This window comes from Rhinatrema bivittatum, chromosome 4 (assembly GCF_901001135.1).
Source record: "Rhinatrema bivittatum chromosome 4, aRhiBiv1.1, whole genome shotgun sequence".
Classification (NCBI taxonomy): domain Eukaryota; kingdom Metazoa; phylum Chordata; class Amphibia; order Gymnophiona; family Rhinatrematidae; genus Rhinatrema; species Rhinatrema bivittatum.
This window is the reverse complement of record NC_042618.1, coordinates 212473602-212496321: the sequence shown is the minus strand read 5'-3', so window position 1 is coordinate 212496321 and position 22720 is coordinate 212473602. Positions and strand designations below refer to the sequence as shown.

General features: G+C 42.1%; 1 protein-coding gene across 2 annotated transcripts in view; it reads left to right on the top strand.

Moving 5' to 3' along the window:
• GMPPB (GDP-mannose pyrophosphorylase B) overlaps positions 1-22720 on the top strand; it is a 183436-nt gene that overhangs the window by 104247 nt on the left and 56469 nt on the right. For both annotated transcript variants that reach the window (XM_029599666.1, XM_029599665.1), the window contains exon 8: positions 10172-10299. In XM_029599666.1, the coding sequence (XP_029455526.1) occupies positions 10172-10299 (128 nt within the window). The remainder of the gene's footprint in view (positions 1-10171; positions 10300-22720) is intronic.

Sequence of the window (22720 nt, the reverse complement as noted above, 5' to 3'; positions counted from 1 at the left end):
GTATGAACTGGGATGCTGTTCACTTTCAGGGATACTTTATATTTAACTTTTTCTTTTTCTTTAACCCAGTGGGGCGATTTTCAAAACAGTGTTTTGATGCAAACCTGTGGGCTCTGCACCAGTTTTCAAAGGAAAGGTTCATGTATATTCAACATTTTTTGAAAATGGCTGAAGGAAAAATAACCCTCAGAGATTTACACCTCTTTTCTCTGCAGTACTTTTTCCAGCTAAAATACCATGCATAGTTTTGAAAATGTAAAACTATGCATCATTGCCCACCCTCACCCCAGAAAAGCCTTCATGAAAATGCAGGTATAAGTACGCACATTGTGATGCAACATGCATACTTTTACCTGCATACAGGGGGGAAATTTTCAAAAAGCCTTTAAAATAGCTGTTTACCAATTAAAAAGGGTTTTTGAAAATTGTTCTCATATTTTTAGCATAATCTTAACATGAGAGAGTATGCATTAAGTTTTAAATGACATGCATAAAACAAGTAAAAAATCAGGATATTCAGTAAATTCCAATATTTAGGTTACAGATCCCTGGTACAGGGTTTCCTAACCTTTTTAAGCTCAATGCATATCAAAAGAACTACTAGAGAAGCACTGAAAGCCTCACCATTCTCTTCCAAATTTTAAAACAAAAAGACAGGGAGCAGAGACACACCTGAACCCTTTTCAGTGGATCAGCTACATCTATATGCAGGTGCAAGAGAAGGGTGTCGTCTGTATGGGAAGGATGGCCTGCTTGGTTAGTTGCCTTGACCGCCACTTGTGGCTGCCAGAGCTCTTCCACTGCTGCTGCTTCTAACACTGAGTGAATCACATCCCATGCTCTCTGTATACTCTCCTTATCTCACTCAGCCTAGGGCCAGTGTAAGAGTATTTTATTTATGTAATTTACTTACTTAGGTTCCGCTTTTTGGCACTTCAAAGCAGATTATGTTGGCTCAGTGTGCTGCGGCAGTCAAAAAAGCAAACAGAATGTTAGGCATTATATTAGGAAGGGAATGGTGATTAAAATGGAAAATTTATTTATTTATTTTTTTCTATACCGGCATTCGCGAAGGGAATCGCATCATGCCGGTTTACAAATAACAAGGAGTGAACAACAATAAAGTGATAAAAAAACATTAACAAGTGCTAAAAGAAGGGAAAATAATTGCCATAATTGCCTCTGTATCACTCCTTGGTGAGACCGCACCTTGAGTACTGTGTGCAATTCTGGTCGCCGTATCTCAGAAAACATATAGTTGCACTGGAGAAGGTACAGAGAAGGGCAACCAAAATGATAAAGGGGATGGAACAGCTCCCCTATGAGGAAAGGCTAAAGAGAGGGTTAGGGCTGTTCAGCTTGGAGAAGAGACCGCTGAGGAGGGATATGATAGAGGTCTTTAAATTTGTGAGAGGTCTAGAACGGGTAAATGTAAATCTGTTATTTACTCTTTCGGATAATAGAAGGACTAGGGGGCACTCCATGAAGTTAGCAAGTAGCACATGTAAAACTAATTGGAGAAAATTCTTTTTCACTCAATGTGCAATTAAGCTCTGTAATTTGTTGCCAGAGGATGTGGTTAGTGCAGTTAGGGTAGCTGGATTTAAAAAAAAAGGTTTGGATAAATTCTTGGAGCAGAAGTCCATTAACTGCTTTTAATCAAGTAAACTTAGAGAATAGCCACTGCTATTACTAGCATCAGTAGCATGGGCTAGACTTAGTTTTTGGGTACTTGCCAGGTTCTTATGGCCTGGATTGGCCACTGTTGGAAACAGGATGCTGGGCTTGATGGACCCTTGGTCTGACCCAGTATGGCAATTTCTTATGTTCAGGTACTATAGGTATTTGGTGCCCTAGGTAAAGCTTCAGTCATGCACCCTCCCTCCCCCAACTTACCTATTAGTGGCAGCTCCAGCACAGCACGCCCTCCTACTGGTGGTACTGGCTCCAGTACAGCACTCCCTTCTTTAATGGTATCAGCTCTGGCAGAGCATCCTTTTGGGCCTTGCACTGGAAGGATTTTGCTGCCCCCAAAGTTTGGCATACTAAGCAACTGCCTAGTTTGCTTATTGGAAGCATTGATCCTGCTCTGGAGGGTGAAGACAAGGAGTTACTCTGTACATCAGTGTACTCTATAAGGTAGGGCTTGGCTATCCATGCTTTGCATGCTGCCCATTAATTACCATACTCCATCGCTTATTTAGAGGCATGTAGGTACACATATTCTTGGAAAGGAGCTTTTCCAAGTTTAAGAGCCACTGCTGGTGAGTCTTGTTGCTGTGAGGTGCTGAGAGCAGATCCCAGGTGGTGGTCTGGACTTTCTTTGGCATACCTGATCAGGTCTGAAGACACACAAGTTAGGAAACTCTGCCCCAGTATGTGATGTGCTTGGTAAGAGGCTGGGGACTCTGTGGTATAACTGAGCTATAGGTACTGCTTGGTTTAAAGCTATGGTTAGAAGGTTCTGTAAATGAAGACTTGCTGGCTGAGGCAAGTCACTGCCTATAACTTACCCTGAATACCTGACGGCCAGAAACCATGTGTCCAAACTATTGGCAGAGTGTGTAGTCTTTACTTTTCTTCTATTGCCTGTTCCTTCACAGACAACACATGCAGCACAAACAAGAACGGTCAAGGCTTTTCCTTTAAGTTCTTTTATTTACAGTGTTTAAAACATTTCAACGTTATCTTCATACTTCCCCAAACACAATCTCAGGCCACTTATTCTTAAGGGCTGTCTAATCTCTCTGTACTAATATAGTTTCAATTCACTGATCGAACACGTCACTCAGGTCAGCGATTTTGCAGGCGCTGCCTTCTAGAGTCCCAGGGGCCTGTCTAAGCCTTTATAGGATCCTGGTTCTTATCTCAGTTGTGGGATCTTTCCAGGGACCATAATCCCTTGCTACACTCAGCCTTAAAGTGGATTGGGCCAGATACCTTGAGCCGATCCTTAAGATATTCTGGGGTTCTTGGATATTTGCTCAATCACAGGACGACAACCATGAACTTTATTATATTAGGGATGATCTCAATCTCTCAAATTAACTGCTAATGCCTTTCTTAGTATTTGCATTGTACCAAAGAGAGCCGCCTTCTGGAGTTTATAGGGTGCAATCTTAACAGGCAACATACCAAGATGAGCTTGAGAATTCTTCTTAATCAGGCCAGTGGCACCCAATATAATTGGAACTACTTATGTATCTTTCTACCACATTTTCTTGGTCTTGATTGCATATTTTGGTACTTAAGGATCTTTGCTTTATCCATACGATCCACAGAATAGTCACTGGGTACTGATACCTCTTATCATCAATGCTGTTCTTGTGTTCTTCACCTCAATATCTGGTTTTCGTGCATTGGTCTTCCTGTTGGTGGGAAGAGGGATGTCCCAGGTGATCACGACTTCTTCGTTCTCCTCTATTCTGTTAGGACTGTGCTCCCAATATTTGTTTGGTACATCAATGTTATAATATTTATACAGTGTCCAATGAATAAGCCATGCTACTTAGTGCCTCTCTTTATTCAGGCCTTCAGACATCAGCAGGTCACATCCAGCAATGAGATGTTTAACCGTTTCTAGTTCTATTTCACAGAATCTTTGTCTGTTTTACTAGTCTTTTCTAAGCGATTAGCTTTAGGACATATCCCGCTGGACTACAGTTCCCAGCTGGCTTTTGTTTATCCCTTTTGTTGGACTTGCTTCTGTTCTCTCCTTCACTTTCTCCTTTGGTGTTTGCTTTACAGCACCCTGTGTATCTCTAGCTCGCTAACGCCTCCATACCTCTAAACCATTTCCAGCTGTGCGAGGTACCCATCTTGTCACGGTGGGATGTTCATTGATAACAGGTTTTCTTGCATGGGAATTAGCCTGACATCAGAACATCTTATAGTAGATGGAAATTTGTATGAGCTTATAATATATTCTCTTACAGAACATGGAAACTCTGGAACTATTTGATAGGTTCTCCTAGGGCAGATGGGAACTTGGAAGATGCATTTTTGAAGATTCTCTTGATAGAAACTCTTAAGAACTGTTTTTTTTTAATTCATTATATTTATTCAATTTTCAGAGAATACAATCATAAAAGAAAGGCATGAACAATATGCCAACTACATATCTAAAAATAGTGGTTAAACAAAGTTCTGATTAAAAAAAAAAAAAAATCAAGAAAGAGAAAGTTGGCAATACATCAAAGGAGACTAGTATTCTCAAATTCCCACCCTAAAACCCTCCCACTGCAACTCTGTTAAGTATATAGGGAGAATGAACCCATGCAGAAAAACAAGCCAAAAAAAAATCAACCTATAAATAATTAGATGAAATGAAAAAAAACCCTCCATAATCAGAAAATTATCATTAGTACAACCCATATTCATGAATTTAAAGATAAGATGACCCAACAAAGCTAAAGCATGGATAAAGAAGTACATCTGTTAGAAACTGGTCTAAAAAAGGTTGCCAGAATAACACCAACATGCCTTGTTTTATTTGATAATCAAAATATATAAATAAGTAACACCCCAGTGAATTTTAAAATTTTGCAAATTATTAAATTGTTGATAACAATTCTCTGCTCACAACCAAGCCTTTGTTTAAATGACCACTGAAAAAGATTTTTTTGGAAAGGTCAACTGCAATGTGTGGTGAAACACATGCAAGCTGCCTAATTTGCTAAAACCGCAAAATTTTTAGACAAGTAGAGGAAGGGTTTCATATGTAAATGTTTCAGCCCAACACATGGTCTGATAAATTTCCATGTATAATCATCAACCAATCCTCCTCCACCTGTTATATTATTTTTAGCTCCGTGCAACCCTAGTGAAAACTGCAACACATTTTTTGTCCCATTATTCCTTAAAGACGATTTGTATTTATATGTAGAATTCGAATATCATTTAATTGAGCATAGCTTTCAGAGTCCCGACTTATCTGATGATGTTAAATCCACCCGACGTAGCTACGTTTCTGGTCCGCGACGGAACCTTTCTTCAGGGGATACGTTCTTCTGAAGCAGTCGGTGTAACGATAGCTGAAAATGAAGCTTCAAAAGAGATTTTTACCAGGCGCCATAGAGCGCTCTTGCTCTCTACAAACCTCTCGCCAACGATCCAAGCTTTTTAAGCTAGAGGCACAGATGGTTTCACTACCAATCACAACACACATCGCTATGACGTCATCACGTATTCATTCAAACTAAAGAGCCCCAATCAAGAGCTTCATTCATTCCCTGAGGGGCTTGCGTGTTCAAAGTAAAGATCCAAAACGCTTCGCGTTTATTCAGCAATTCTTCCCGATTCCCTCCTCGCGGCTTGAGAGGTATATGATCTATAACAGTCCATCTCAAAGTACTGTACGAGTGTCCATGCTCTTCACAATGTGCAACAATAGGTGCAGATAAGGTGGATGTGTTTAATTTTGATTTGTGTTCATTCAACCTCACTCTGATCTTGCGGGTTGTCCTGCCAATATATAACCCTGGGCACGGACAAATAATTGCGTAAACAACATAGTCAGAATTGCATGATGTGTTGTGTTTACGGTATACACGATACCCTGTTACCGGTTCTTGCCAGCTCAAGCCCTCAATACAGTTCGTACAGTGAGAACATTGCCCACACTTATTATGTCCTGTGATTGAAACCTGTGCATTTATCGGAGCTTGAGCGTGTACCAGCTTATCTCTAATATTCGCACCACGTGTAGTGACGATTAGCGGAGTGTCTTCAAAAATCTTATGTAATGCTAATACATGCCAATGGCGTCGAATCGATGATGAAATAATGTTTGTGGCCACTGACTGTTTTAGAACACAAACTAATTGTGGACTGTCTTTTGAAGGTTTGTACTGTAATAGACTTTGTCTGTCCGAGTATTTAGCCCTTTTATAGGCTTTCCTGATTGCTGATCTCGGATACCCCCGTTCTAAGAATCGATCGCGCAAAATTGCTGCTTGGATTTCAAAATCGCTCGTGGTGGAACATATACGCTTTGCGCGAAAAAACTGGCTAGCAGGCAGCCCGCATTTAAAAGGGTGAGAGTGATGACTATGAAATTTTAGTAAGTTGTTTTTGTCCATGGGCTTGCGATACATAGTGGTTCTGAATGTGTGTTCATCAAAACTAATTAAAACATCTAAGAACGCTATCTGTGATGTCGAATGTTGTATAGTGAATTTTAGATGAGGATCCTGACCATTGATCCAATCATAGAAACTAAGCAGTTGCTGTTGAGTGCCACTCCATACAAGCAGAATGTCGTCTATGTAACGAACCGATAAGGTGATATATTGCCACCATTCAGCTTTATACACAACATCCTCTTCGAACCTCATAACATAAATGTTGGCAGTTGTCAGAGCCAAAGGTGATCCCATAGGGATTCCATGGATTTGCCAAAAAATTTCTGTATTAAACATGAAATAGTTGTGATACAAAACTGTCTCTAATAGTTGTAAAATTACACCTGTAGATATCCGTTGATGATTCAATCTGTGCATGAGACATTGATTGATGATGTCAAAAGCTTGTGTCTGCGGGATGTTGGTATAGAGCGCAACAATGTCCAAAGTAACCAAAATGTTAAATGGTTACTTTGGACATTGTTGCGCTCTATACCAACATTTATTTATTTATTTATTTGCAATTTTTATATACCGACATTCGTTCGGGGAACATCATATCGGTTTCCATATAACATAAAAGTAGCCAACTGGGCTTTACAATGAACTGATAGGAGAACTGGGTATCAGGGAAGGTGGGGGGAAGAGAACAAGGGTAAGCTGTACAAATTAACAAGAGATATAGTAGGATGTATATACAAGGAGGGCATTATGTACAGGAGACTTATTTATAGAAAGCATCTGGGGGGGGCGTTTAGAGGGATGGATAGGATGATTACTTAGGGGGACAGAGGGGAGGCAGGGGCAAAGAGGGTGTGTGTTAAGGGGGGGAGGTGTGGGGAGGGAGCAGAAGGTTGGAGGGGGGGTGGGGTGTTCACGTGAAGGCTCGGGAGAAGAGCCAGGTCTTGAGGTTTTGTCGGAATTTTCTGGGGCAGGCTTCCAGGCGTAGTTGGGTGGGCATGGAGTTCCATAGTGAGGGTCCAGCTAGGGATATTGCACGTTGCTTGGTGGAAGATAGGTGAAAAAGTTTGGGCGAAGGAGTGTGAATGTATGCTGTGTGCAAGCTGTATGCAAGCTGTATGCAAGCTGTATGCAAGCTTTTGACATCATCAATCAATGTCTCATGCACAGATTGAATCATCAACGGATATCTACAGGTGTAATTTTACAGGTGTAATTTTTACAACTATTAGAGATAGTTTTGTATCACAACTAGGAAATTTAAATTGAAATCCTTTACCAATTGTAAAAGTATGGGTGTAGTATATTTAGTACAGTATCCCTGCAATAAATTTTATATTGGTAAAACCATCAGACACTCGCGCGCCAGCGCACCTATTTTGCATAGGCCTCGGGACTTGCGTAAATCCCGGGGCATCGTAAAAGGGGCGGTCTGGGGTGGGTCCGGAGGGCGGTCCCGAGTCCCCCGGCACTGCGGCCTGTGCCGGGGGATGCGAGGCAGTGCGCGCAAGTTACGCCTGCTTCAAGCAAACGTAACTTGCCCAACAAAGGTGGGGGGGGGGGGATTTAGGTAGGGCGACACGGAAGGAAAGTTCCCTCTGAGGCATGCTGCGCGGCTCGGTGTGCGCAGGCTGCCGATTTTGCACAGCCTTGGGTGCGCCGACCCCGAATTTTATAAGATACGCGTGGCTACGCGCGTATCTTATAAAATCCGGCGTACTTTTTAAAGATCTACCTCAGCGTTTTTAGTTTTATTACAGTTCCACCTTTATTTATCATGTGTCTTTTAATATAATTTTATCAGCTATCCTTGATTGACTCGGGAGCCCGTAGGTTGAGCTGTCAGATACGGGTACTTTTTAGCCACACCCCCTTCTCTGACTGACAGCTGTTTTGGTACGATTCTTAGCATTTTTAAAAAAGCCGCACCATCATTTACTTTCATCTTTGCGTTTAGAAAGGAGACTCATATGCCGCTTGAATATACTAAAAGTAAGTTTCAAGGTATTATAGTTTTTTTTTAAAGTTGATTTTAGTAATTCAGAGCCGCGATCTATTCTTAAGTGAAAGACTCTTGCATATATTATAATATGATCTTCCCGCAGCTCTTAGTGTTTGGCAGTCCTTAATATTATTTACATCAGCGTTTGTGGGTTAAAAGAGACTCATATAGAGACACATTTTCAGTTTGCATATAACTGAGTTTAGATATTAACTTCGTTTATTTTTGTACTGGCATTTAGAGACCTGGAGCCGCGTTAAAATTCAAAAAATCATGTATCTGTGATACATAAAATTCTTTACCTTTTATTTTTGAGTAATAGAATTATAGACCACCAGAACAATTGGCTCCTGCACTGCCGCTCTTTTGAATGTTTATTTGTTTGATTTTTTATCGCAGTTATTTGTAGGGAGCATAGCCACTTGCCCATTTAGAGAGCACACTTTTAATATTTTATCAAGATGTAATTATACTCCCGGTTTATTTTCTCAGAGGCATTGTTCAAGTATTTATGTCCTTAATTTCGACACTGTGCAGTTATTTTCTTTTTCAGACGTTTGATAACTTTTAGGCGAGCATAGCCACTTGTGCAGAGTTTCTACACAGAGCTTATTCTTTTAATTTTGCAAATTAAGCAATAGGATTTGGCCTCAATCATGGGTGTATTTCACACTCCCGAGTAAGTTTTGATTAGATGTTTTTTCCTTCAATTTTATATTGAGCAGTCATTTTTTGTTTGCACATGTTACAGACTTTCAGATATTCTCTTTGGTATGAGATCACATTCATACATTTTCAAGCGATATTTCTACACAGGTAAAATCATACATTTTTTGCCCACATCTATACCACTTTGTTCTGGTTGTCATGTTCTGATCAGTTTTCCATTTATATGTTCTATTTCTATGTTACATTTTATATGTTCCATTTTGAATGTCACCATTTATATGTATATATGTTTTTTTAAATTTAATTTCGTATGTCCTGTATTAAGCTGTATTTGTGTATTGTAGCCCCTGAGGCAGCCCCATTGGGGGCGAAACTCGGCCTGAGTCTGGCTTTATATTGGATGAACGAGTCTCCATAATAAAGATTCTAAATGGACATTACTTGGCATCTAATCCACTTTGTTGCCCTCACGGCTTTTTTAGATCGCCTACCCTCTTGTTTTATCGGAACAACTTGTTTATGCACCTTATTGAGAAATGGGGCTATAATGATTCTGGGTCTGCTATCGTTCTCTTTTTTTTTTTTTAAACCCAAGCCTGTGCGAGTTCTCAATCTTCAGCAGGCCCTGCAACTCTGGTAGTTGTAGCGTGTCTTGTATCTACGTTTCTAGCAGATTGGCAAGCTTCAAATCCTCAACTGATTCTGGAATTCCCATTATGCACAAGTTATTCCTATGAGATCTGTTCTCTAGATCTTCCATTTTTTCAGATTGTGTAATGAGCTGTTTTTCAAGCAAAGCGATTTTAACTGCTGCAGCAGTTGAATCATCTTCCAATCAATCCCTCAGCCATGTCCAGCCGTGGAGTAATTTCCGCAAATGAATCTTTAAGTGCAGAAATCTGTTCAGAAATAGATTTTAGTCTGGTATCCAAGGCCTTGATCATGGCATCTGTTACCTTTTGTTTTAAAGCATCCAGATAAAGAGGACTCATTCCGCCTTTCCGGGTTGGTAGCCATCTTGTCTGAGAATCCCTTCGGTTTTAGTTTCTCTGATTTTCCTCCCTTTATAGCATATTTACTGGAGATTTATTCATGTAGGTGCAATAGACATATGGACTCTGCTGTTGGGGTCCAAACAAGATAGTTGAAGTTTGGATGACATCAGATTTAAGAGATGTATGAGGGATGGTGTCTGGAGCCCTCCCAAGCACGTCTGGGTAGACTCACCACATCACGTGACCTCCTTGAACTGTTTTAATAGGTTCTCTTGCAATAGTTGAACCTGCAAGGGAGGAATATTGATGGCAGCTTTTCTTTTGGTTGATGGGAACACGGGGGCACTGAAATAGTGGCAGCTTCTGTTGTGATTAATGCTGATTTGTGGAATCTGAATTAATAACAGGCTTTGTTCTGGCAGGATTCTGGATGGACATTGGGCAGCCCAAGGACTTTTTAACAGGCATGTGCATGTACCTACAGTCTGTGAGGCAGAAGAACCCTGAATGGCTGCACTCCGGACCTGAATTTGTTGGGAATGTGCTGGTGGTATGTATGGACACTGATTTATCTTACATTGAATATCTCTTATAGAATTGACCACTGTACAATGTACATTTTAAAATGGAGATTAAGTATACTAAGGTTGATTCAGCTACTATGTTACATCAAATTTAGGGATATTGTCTATTTTTCATCCTCTATTCTACAACCCTTGTTTTCTTGCTTCTTTCCTTCCTCTACTAATTCCCACCCTCCAAAGTAAAGTAAATTCTTCATCCCAGGGCCAGCATCATGATTTAGGAAATGGCACTGACTGTGCTCCTGGGATGATGCTCCCTTCTAGCTCTCAATACCTCAGTGTGCTATCAGGGAATAGATGGAGGGAGCTAAAAATGGATGATGAACATAGGGAAAAGGACAGAAAGCTAAAAATCCCAGACCTCTTGCTTCAGCCAGTATTTGCACTTCCAGTGTGCTGTGACATGAATTGTTACAGTGCTCTTGTTGGATCTCTTCTTAGTCGCTCTTTCTTTCATGTTTCTTGGGCATTCTGCCACTCTTCTTTTGCCTTTCTTTTCTGTAAGTTTGGTCAATGTGATGCATCTTCTGGTTTCTGCTACTTCCTTGGGATCCGGAAACATAAAAAGCGTCAACTTCCGTTCACAATTCTACTCTTTCCAGAATCTTTGCAAGGCATCATTCTTCTAACCTTAAAGATGTTTCTTAGAAAAGAACATAGAATTTCAGGAATAAGAATAGTTTGAATGGCTAACAATTATTTTTTTGTTTCTAAATATTTCAGTTCTAATTCCAGTATTCATTTATAGGTATTTCAGAAAATGGAACAATATTTTTTTTGTACTCTTATATCTGCAAAAAAATTACAAATATTTCAGTGTATCAAAGAAAGGTTCAATAGTACACGGAAGGAAATATCTCAATGTTACACATAATGGGCCGGATTTTAAAAGGGTTATGTGTGACGGGCCTATTTTAAAAAGGCCCGGCAACATGCGTAAAGCCCCGGGACGCGTGTAAGTCCTGGGGCTTGCAAAGCAGGATGTGGGCAGGGTCAGGCTCCCGGCACAGCGGCTATATTTGCTGCTGTGCCGGGGATCGCGCACTGGCAGACTGCCAGTGCGCGCAACTTGCTTCAGCCCCAGGGCTGAAGTAAATTGTGAAATAAAAAAAAAAGCAGAAAAAAAGGTAGGGAGGAAAGGATGGGGGAGGTAGGGGAAGGGAAGAGAAGGTGGGGTGGGGGGTAGGGAACGGGGAAGGCAGCACGGCTCAGCCCGTGCAAGGTGCACAATTGTGCACCCCCTTGCGTGCGCCAACCCCTGATTTCATAACTTGTGCGCCCTAGAATGCTATATGTATCCAGTTAAGGAGCAATGCAAGCTTAAAAAATCAAACAAAATAAAAACTACATGGCGGGCCTACTGGCCTGCACCTTCACCCCAGTGAGACAAAAATGGGGCCTTCCAAGCCGAATTCCATCCTTCCCTCCTCCCAACCCAAAGATTGTTAATCATATGTTGGTAGACACAAGACGCATCATAGTGTGTCACTGGAGAGCATCTGGAACCCTTTCTATTTTTGTGTGGTTGTGTCTTTTCTGGCAAGTTTATACAATGAAAACTAGCACTTTTCATATTAGGCCTTTTTGTCAAAACATTCCTGAAATATGGTAAAACTTCCTTTCCATAGCGGACCCTGTGTTCACCATCACTTTAGACTCTGCTTAATGCCTTGATAGCAAAGAAAGTGTTAGTACAAGAGATATATGTGTTCAGACAATTTATAGTTTTGGTAGAAATCACAGAATGCTTTTGAGGATGATTCTGGTTTCTAAGATGAAGCTCACTACTGTGTCTATATTTTGTTCTGTTACCTTCTTGTTGTAATTCTGTTTTTTTGTAAGACTGTGTACTGTTATTATATTGCATCTTCAATAAAATGTTAAAAAAAAAAATTATATATATATCTGTAAGGCAATGACCTCTATTAACTTTGGATCCAGTTAGGGTTGCCAACTTTCAGTTGTCAAATTTTCCGAACACTTGGAGATGCCGTTTACTATTTTTGCTGATGGGTTTTTCGCACATACAACTTATTGCCTCTCTTCACCATTAGAAAAACACAGAGATATAGAATATGATAGCAAATAAGAACCCATCTAATTGGACAAGCTTAGCTTTTGCTGCAGCACCATAGACCCCATTGATTTCTTGCTTTTGCTTCACTTCTTTGTAATTAATGGTCTTTTGTACTTGTCCCATGCGCACTGGGAGTATTAGTTTTGCTTCTGTCACCTTCAGTGAAAGGGTGCTCAATGCATCCATCCCTTTCTATGAAGTTACTCCTGAGTCTTTCTCATTGGAGACTCGTATCATGACCACTAGCTCTAGAGCTGCTTTACTCTGAAACAGGTTTGCTTTTAACAGCCCAGGGCCAAACTACTGTTTATTTTTGTAAAAGTTTTTAAGCCTCTGATTAAATCATAGACTGAAGTCTATGTAAGTAACCCAAAACAAATATATCCAATGCATATTGAAGATAGAGTAACTACCAATGTGTACACTGTACAGTGGCTTGCAAAAGTATTCGGCTCCCTAAAATGTCTGCAGAGTTGTGTGGATTTAAAATGACACTTACACAGATTGTTCCAGATAGTTTGTTTATTGCAAACCAGTATACTCAAAGTAAATTTTCGAAGTCACAATTCATTATGGGGTAGATTTTAAAAGGAGTGCGTGCGGCGTCCATGTGTGCTCGCTACCAGGCGCGTGCACATCTACGTCAGATTTTATAACTTGCGCACGCAAGTTATAAAATCAGGGGTCGGTGCATGCAAGAGGGTGCACAGTTGTGCCGAAACGCGCGGCCTGTAAGGGACCTCCCCCCACCAGCCCTACTCTAACCCCCCCCCCAAAAAATTTTTTTTTATCTTATCTTTTGCGCCTGCCGGCAATCTGCCAACAAGTGATCCTTCAACACAGCAGCAATGGCCACTTTGTCGGAGGCCTCTGGCCCCAACCCCTCCCCTTTAGTAAAATCCCGGGGCTTTATGCGTGTCGCCGGGCCTTTTTTAAATGGTCCCGGCGCACGTAACCGTTTTAAAATCCGGCCCTATTTCTCTGCATTTTTTTGTAAAATAAATTAAAAATTGAAAAAATGCTGCTTGCATATGTATTCAACCCATTCAGACCAGTATTTGGTAGAATCAGCTTTTGCTGCAATAACAGCTTTAAGTCTTTTGGGATAAGTTTCTACCAGCATTGCACACTGTTTGGGAGTGATTTTTGCCCATTCTTCCTGGCCGATTTGCTCCAGGTTGTTCAGGTCGGTTGGGTAATGCTTATGGACTGCAATTTTCAAATAGTGCCACAAATTCTCGATTGGATTGAGATCTGGGCTTTCACTTGGCCATTGTAGATCATTCACCTTTTTGTTGTCCAACCACTCCTGTGTTGCTTTGGACTTGTACTTGGGATCATTTTCCTGCTAAAAGGTGAACTTTTTCCCAAGTTTGTTTTTTTAGCAGACTGAAGCATGTTGTCTTGCAGTATCTCCCTGAATGTTGTACCATCTATCTGTCCTTCAATTTTAACAAGATGCCCAATCCCTGCTGAAGAAAAGCATCTCCACAGCATGATGCTGCCACCCCCACACATACCAACGTTCCCACTGCCTCCACACACATTCCTTCTATTTTCCCACTGCATCAGTAGCATGGGATCTTCTTAGTGTTTGGGTAATTGCCAGGTTCTTGTGGCCTGGTTTGGCCTCTGTTGGAAACAGGATGCTGGGCTTGTTGGACCCTTGGTCTGACCCAGCATGGCAATTTCTTATGTTCGCGCACATCCTATCCCCCCACTACCCACCCACACATGTACCTGCATCCCCCCATTGCTCACACCCCTATTGCATGCATCTGCAACCCACACACTGCCCATGTGCGTGTACACATGCACTTGTAGCCCCACTGCCTTCTCCCTACTGCCCACATGCACATACATGTGTCCCATGCTACCACACACCCCTCTGGCCACTTCCCCCTGGTGCCCACATGTCCTTGCACTTCCCTCTGCCCATATGTGTTGCCATGCTCATTCAGCCCCCATTCCACATGTGCACACACCTGTACCCCCTACTATCCATACCCACACTCATGCCCCTCCACTACTCCATTCACACATGCACATCAGCAGGGGACATGTCATGTTAACCCTTATGGAACTGACAGTACTTGGTTCTCCTAGAGCATGTTTTCACTATTGAGGAGTCCAATGGATCTTTAAATATTTGTGGATTTCAGCCACTCATCACCTGGGCAGCATCCACAGCACCCAGTCACAAGGGATTCTGTGTCCCAGTGGCAGATTCAGTCCAAGTTCTGCTGTTAGAAATTGTGCTAACTACTGATGTGAGCAACCTAGATGGCAGAACTTGTGTAGGCAGCTCCACACCCAGGGTCTCGAGTCCACTTAGATTTGTTGTTATGGAAATTTCCTTGAGTGAAGAGCAGTAAGGTTTGCCCTACAGACTCTTTGGGTTTGCTTGGCCAACAAATTGGTCCTCATCCACTCAGACATTTGAGTTGCTATCTCCTTCATTAACAAGCAGAGAGGAATGGGATCATACTTCCTGTGACAGAAAGCTATCTTTATAAGGGCCGTTTCTCATAGCAGGGACTCGGAGCAATGTGCTAGGTGGACAGGAAGGCTATCCTACCGTTCAAGTTGCATGTGGTGGTAGGACATCTTCAGTGGTCCCTGGTTAAAGAATTTTAAGACCAGTTGCCCTGTGGGTGCAGCATGCTTGTGAGAAGCTCTGGTTCTATCTCCTTTAATAGGATGGTTCCCAAACCTCTGTTACTTTCTAAGAGAATGCACCCTAGACTGGAACTGGGGCTTTCAGTTAGCGTATCTTCTAATTCTTCTGGATGCAAGATGTTATGTAACCTCAGTAGGAATCGGAGAAGCGTGATCTTCATACCTCTCCACTAGCCTAGACAGATTTTGTTTATACTCTCTTGGGACATGTTTATCAGGGACCTTGTCTGTTTCAGGGGATCCCCAAATTGGGAACTGCTATTCATTTCAGCATTACATTTGGGTTGTACCAATCTACAGGTTGAAAGGATAGCTCTGCAACCCTTGTATCTGTCTAGAGAGGTGTATTATATTCCTGCATCCAAGAAGGATTTCAAGAGGAAATTCTCTGGTGTGGAAAGGTTCTGTGTATTTTATGGGAAAGGACCTATATCTTTTATCTTGTTTTACAACAAAACTGCTTGTGAACCTTCTTCATTTCTCCAAGTGAGTTTGAAACTGATGCAGTTAAGGTTCACATTGGTGAAATTGGTGTGTTTGCCACCATGTAAAAGGTAACATATTAAGTGATGGTAGGTAAAGACCCAAATGATTCATTCAGTTTGCCCAGCAAGTTGTTTATGTTAGTAACTGCATCTCTATGCAGGATATCCCAATGCAGAAATGTTACACCTAAAGTTAACAGAAGTCATTTCCATCCTCTAGCTACTAGGAATCCTCTGTATTTATCCAACACCCTTTTGAATTCCATTACTATTCATGTATTTGCCACCTTTTCTGGAAGGGCATCCTGTGCATCTACCACTCTTTCCATAAAGAAATATTTCCTGACATTGTTCCTGAATCTCTCCCTTGGAGCTTCATATCATAAGAACATAAGATTTGCATATTGGGTCAGACCAAAGGTCCATCAAGTCCCAGTAACCTGTTTCCAACAGTGGCCAATCCATGTCATATGTAACTGGCAGAATCCCAAAAAGTTGATAGATTCCATGCTGTTCATTCCGGGGATTGGGGTGGATTTCCCCAAGTCCACCTTAATAATGATTTATGGACTTTTTTTTTCCCAGGAGCTTGTCCAGATCTTTTTTAAACCCAGCTACACTAACAGCTTTTACCATGTCCTCAGGCAGCAAATCTCAGAGTTTGTGTTGAGTAAAAATATATTTTCTCCTATTTGTCATAAATATACTTAGTCTTTGTACTTTTTGGAAGAGCAAACAACCGATTTGTGTTTACCCATTCCATTCCACTCATTATTTTATAGATCTCTATCGTATCTCCCCTCAGCGGTCTCTTCTGTAAGCTGAAGAGCCCTAATCTTTTTAGCCTTTCCTTACTGAGGAATTGTTCCATGCCTTTTATCATTTTGGTCATCCTTCTCTGTACCTTCTCTAATTGAAATGCAGTGACCATCCTGGAGCAATACAGAGGCAATTTTATATTCTTTGTTTTATTTTTCATTCATTTCCTAATAATTCCTAGCATTCTATTTACTTTCATGGCCACCACCACACTGAGCAGAGGATTTCAACATATTATCCATGACGCCTAGATCCTTTTCCTGGATGGTGAATCCCTATGTTGAACTTTGCATTGTATAGCTATAATTTGGGTTGCTTTTCCCTATGTGCATCACTTTGCACTTGTGAACATTAAATAATGTCTGCCATTTGAATGCCCAATCTTCCAGTCTTGCGAAGTCCTCTTGTGATTTAACAACTTTGAATAATTTTATATCAGCAAATTTTGATCACCCTACTCATTTCCATCTCTACATTGTTAATAAATATGTTAAAAAGCAATGGTACCAGTATAGATACCTAGGGTATGACCCACTATTTCTACAGCTTTCTTTCCACTGGAAAAGGCTTGATTCATGTGCATCATTAAAATACCTTTCAGGTATTTAAGAATGTATCATATTTCTCTCGAATCATATATCATATTTAGGTCTTCCAGTTTAATATTGTACATCTTTTGGAGCAGACCACATATTTTGGTTGCCTTTCTCTGGACTGCTTCCATCCTCCCTCCCACCCACCCCTAGATCAACCTTTGATTTATAGGTAGGAAACACTTTCACATAAAATAATAATCAGCTTTTTAACTTAAACATAGGATTGGTTGAGGCCATATCAAGAGTTTAATCATCCCCTTGAGGGTCACTACCAGATAAATAGTGAATATACTAATAAATTTAAAGGACTCAAATTGTACACATCCCTACTCTAATAGCAACCTAAAATTAACAAGGGACTGAACAAAATTAAGATGAAGGCAGCAAGAGGAGGGCCTTCCAGTATTTTGCATCAAGTGTCACATGTATGATTTTTTACTCGCCGATGAGAGGTTGTGTGCACCTGGTACAAAGAGCTCCTGTCTCTCATAGAATGAGTCAGATCTCTGGAGGCTAGAGTCCAACAGGATAAAGATCCTGCAAGAGACTAAAAGGTAGATTTTAAAAGGGCCGTGTTTGTGTGCCTATAAATGCGCATATCTCGCTGTGCTCAAAAATATGTGCTATTTTATAACCTCCACGCATAACTTATAAAATACTCTTCACTCGTGCATTTCTACAGCTGTACGCACATATCTTCCACATGGCACTTTGCTACTGCTACCTGTTAGGGGCAGGAGTCTGGTAAACATGAGGGAGAGAGAGAGAGAGCGCCTCTTTATAGGGATCAGTCTGATACTCTATGTATGGACCATTGTAAGGGGGCACTTTCATTTGGGTTGAGTTTTCGGGAGGTGGGTTAGGTTTGGGGGTTGGTGTTACAAACACATTCAGAAGTATCCATTGTAAAATTGACATCATTAAATAATTTTTGACCTTTAAGTGATGAAAATTCTAAAAAGTTGATTTGTACACTGCAGTCTCTGCTAGCTGCATTGTACAAATCAATTCCTTTTCATCGCTTATAAGGTCTAAAATTCTTCAATGGATCAGTCCTCTTCTTCCAGGAGGCCATTGAGGCAGGAGCCAAGGAAGTCCTTCTTTTGCCAAAGAAAGTACTATCCTCCGCCTCCTTGATCTTGTCCACGGCATCAGAGCTCTCGCAGCCATCCCAGGCAGCGGAGAGCTCCCAAGCCCTAGCTGGCTCCTCAGTTAAACCCAGGATGGGGATTTGACTGGGCCGCAGGGAGTATCAGCCAGTCTCCTGTATCCAGGACGATGAACCCTCCAGTCGAGGGCAGGCTGCGGTTCTATGTGAACCAGTGGCCCAGTGTAACCTTGGACCAGTGGGTTCTGTACATTGTCAGTAAGGTGTACCAATTAAATCTATTGGGTGTACCACCAAACTGCCCTCCGAGCTTGTATTGGGGGCTGGTACTGCATCAGGAAGTACTATTGGCAGAGCTCTCCTCCCTCTTAACGGCTAGAGAGGTCGATCTCGTTCCGCCATGGCAAAGAGGGTGAGGAATTTTACTCCAGGTACTTCCTGATTCCAAAGAGAACAGGAGGACTTCGTCCCATCCTAGACCTGAGGGCCTTGAACAAATTTATAAAAAAAAAAAAAGAAAAGTTATTTTCCCTGGGCACCTTGATTCCCCTTTTGCAACAAGAGGGACTGGCTGTGCTTCCTCGACCTACAAGGACACATACACACCCACATTGAGATTTTCCATGGTCATAGGAAGTATCTCTGGTTTGTAGGCAGGGGCAGCCAGGTGCATACACTTGATCATATGGGTCTTGAAGTCACTAGGGTTGGTGCTCAACTACCCAAACTCCCATCTCAGTCTGTCACCTCAATTGGACTTCATCAGAGCCCTGCTAGACATTGCTCAGACCAAGACTTTTCTGCTGCTGCACCAGAGGGCTGTCACAGTAGCAACCATTGTGGCAGAAGTTCAACAGAGCCAGCAGGTATCGGCTTGATATAGTTTGAGGTTGTTAGGCCACGTGGCTGCAACAGTCCATGTTTCTCCCTTGGCATGATTACACATGAGCAGAGCCCAATGGACCCTGATGCCTCAGTGGGAGCAAGCCACACAGCCTCCAAGATCACATCCAAGTTGTCCCCATCCTTCTTAGACTTCTTGTCCTGGTGGTGAGTACTTTCCAATCTGGAACAGGGAATCTCCTTTTGGAGTTTTCCCTCTCAAATTGTGTTATCCATATATGTGTCTACCCTGGGGTGGGGAGTTCATGTGGATGGGCTCGGCATCCGGGGTTTATGGTCTGCTCAGGAACATTCATGTCATCAACCTCCTGGAACTCTGGGTGATCAGGTACAGCTATGGACTTTCAGAGATCGGTTATCCAACAAAGTTGTCCGGATCCAGACCGACAACCAAGTAGCAATGTGATATATCAATAATCAGAGAGGTAAGGGATTGTAGGTTCCTGTGTTAGGAATCGATCCAGAACTGGTTGTGGGCCCTATTCCCTGGGGGATGGTGCTCAGGGCCATGTACCTGGCTGGGACAGAGAACGTGGCAGCGGACAGGCTGAGTCGAGCCTTTAAGACCCCATGAGTGATCCCTGGACGAAGCGATAGCGAATTGGATATTCTGCCTCTGGGGGGAGCCCAGATGTAGTTCTGTTCGCGTCCCCCTATAACAGGAAGGCGCCTCAGTTCTGTTCTGTTCCTTGCACAGGATAGACAGCAAACTAGCCTCAGATGCCCTCTCCCGCCATTGGGGCACAGGGCTTCTATATGCATATCCTCAGATTCCCTTAGTGGTGAAGACTCTTTTGAAGCTTCGCGAGGACAGAGGTACTATGATTCTCATAGCCCCTCCTTGGCTGAGACAGGTTTGGTTTCCTCTCCTTTGGGAGTTGTCCATCTGGAGCCGATCAGTCTGGAGACTTTCCCAGATATCATCACACAGGATCAGTGCAGGCTGCGGCATCCCAACTTCCAGGCCCTGTCATTCACAGGATGTTGCAGCTCCTCGATCTTTTGAAAGATGTGTCTCTGGTCCTGGTGGCTTCTAGAAAGTCTTCCCCTAGAAAGTCCTAAGAACTGAAATGGAGGAGGTTTTCTGTGTGGTGTGAGCAGAAGGCCCTAGATCTGTTCTCCATCCCCACACAAAAAACTGCTTGATAACCTTCTACACCTATCGGAGGCTGGCTTAAAGACTGCCTCTGTTAGGGTCCATCTTAGTGCGATTGGTGCTTACCACCAGGGTGTAGATGATATGCCCATCTCTGTACAGCCTATACTTGTATGATTTATGCCAGGTCTACTTCAGTTGAAGCCTTTCATAAGGCCTCCTGCTGTGTTTTGGGACCTCAACGTGGTTTTAGCTCAGCTGATGAAAGCTCCTTTTGAGCCGCTGTGCACATGCGACCTGAAGTACCTGACCTGGAAGGTCATATTTTTGGTGACTGTCTCTTCAGCGCACAGGATCGGCGAGCTCTAGGCCTTAGTGACTTATCCATCTTTTACAAAATTCTGTCATGATTGGGTGGTCTTACGTACACACCCTAAGATCCTGCCTAAGGTGGTGACAGATTTCCATCTTAACCAGTCAATCTTCCTGCAAATATTCTTTCCCAGGTCCCATTCGCACCAAGGCGAACTAGCACTGCACAGTTTGGACTACAAGCGAGCCTTACCCTTCTATCTGGAGCGGACAGAATCTCATAGATAGACCACCTAACTTTTTGTTTCTTTTGATAAGAATAGGTTGGGCATTGTCATCGCCAAATAGACACTATCCAATTGGCTAGCAGATTGCATCTCCTTCTATTATGCCCAGGTGGGACTACATCTTGAGGGTCATGACACGGCTCATTCTGTCAGAGCCATGGTAGTGTCGGTGGCTCACTTGTGAGCAGTCCTGTGGAGGAGACTTGCAAGGCTGTGACGTGGAGTTCTCTCCACACATTCATATCCCATTACTGTCTGGATAGCAATGGCTGACATGACAAAACATGGCCCTGTTCTCAGGGACATGTTTTGAGGTTTGGAACCCAACTCTCCCAACCTAGGGCTCATTGTTTGGGTTTAAGCCGTCTCCCCGTCTGTTACCTACAGCACAGGTGTTATTGTGCCCATTGGCACCTGGTTAGATGTCTGTTGGTTCCCTGTTTTGTTGGGGAGCAGCCTGTACCTAGGGATTCACCCATGTGTGAGGATTACCATCCTGCTTGTCCTTGAGAAAGCATAGTTGCTTATCTGTAACAGATGTTTTCCAAGGACAGCAGTATGTTAATACTCACAAAAAGCGCCTGACACCCTGCGGATTTGGGTTTCTCCTATTTTTAATTTTATCATAATTCTGTTACATGACTGAAGATGGACCCCGTGTGGACGCATGTTATAGGACATGCTGGGCATGCTCAGTGTGCCTAGTCAAAGTTTCTATCCAGAAGGATCCACAGTGCATTTTGTTTCCTGCAGGATTTTTATTCTGTTTTTTTTTATGGCATTCTTTACATATAATGCTATCCTTCCACTATTTGATCTGCCCTATCATGTCGATAAAATTTATACCCTTATATTGCAGTGCCTCATCGGTTATCCACTTTCCATAATATTTGACATGTCTATTATGTCTAGATTCTTGTATAATTTCATACGTTCTAACTCTCCAATCTTACTATTCAGACTTCTGGTATTTGTGTGCAGATATTCTAATATGCTTTTAATTTGTATTCATAACCTACTTATTAGCAGAAGATAAAAGCAATTTAGAATCATTCATATTTGTGTGCTCTTTATTTACGTTTGTCTGGCCTATGTGAGTCATAACCACAACATTTCTACTAGTATATACTAACTCACCTGTTTTGCAAGTATCCTTGAAGATATCTCCTTCTGAACCATATGCTTCTGAACACCTCTCAGCTTCCCCCATGGTCTAGTTTAAAAGCTGCTCTCCTTTCTAAATATTAGCATCAGCAGCAGGGCTCCACTCTAAGGTGCACTGCAAAAGGATTTCTCTTCCCAAGAAAGGCCCCCAGTTCTTAAAAAATCTAAAGCCCACTTTCCTGCTTTGAGACTCTGGAGTTCAGCCTGCCTCTGGGGTCATGTACGTGGAACAGGGAACACTTCTGAGAATGCAACCCAGGAGGTTCTAGATTTCAATTTTCTACCTAAAAGCCTAAATCTAGCCTTCACAACAACCGACTCTTTCCCAACATGCTCTAAAATTCTGTCTGTTTCCACCAACTGCTATACAGTCTATGTAAATAAATACAGTTTTAGAAACCTATTTAGCTTTTCCTTTGACTTACTTATTTGAGAGCTGATTCCAGGTCTCATAAGAACATAAGAACATGCCATACTGGGTCAGACCAAGGGTCCATCAAGCCCAGCATCCTGTTTCCAACAGTGGCCAATCCAGGCCATAAGAACCTGGCAAGTACCCAAAAACTAAGTCCATTCCATGTTACCATTGCTAATGGCAGTGGCTATTCTCTAAGTGAACTTAATTAATAGCAGGTAATGGACTTCTTTTCCAAGAACTTATCCAATCCTTTTTTAAACACAGCTATACTAACTGCACTAACCACATCCTCTGGTAACAAATTCCAGAGTTTAATTGTGCGTTGAGTGAAAAAGAACTTTCTCCGATTAATTTTAAATGTGCCCCATGCTAACTTCATGGAGTGCCCCCTAGTCTTTCTACTATCCGAAAGAGTAAATAACCGATTCACATCTACCCGTTCT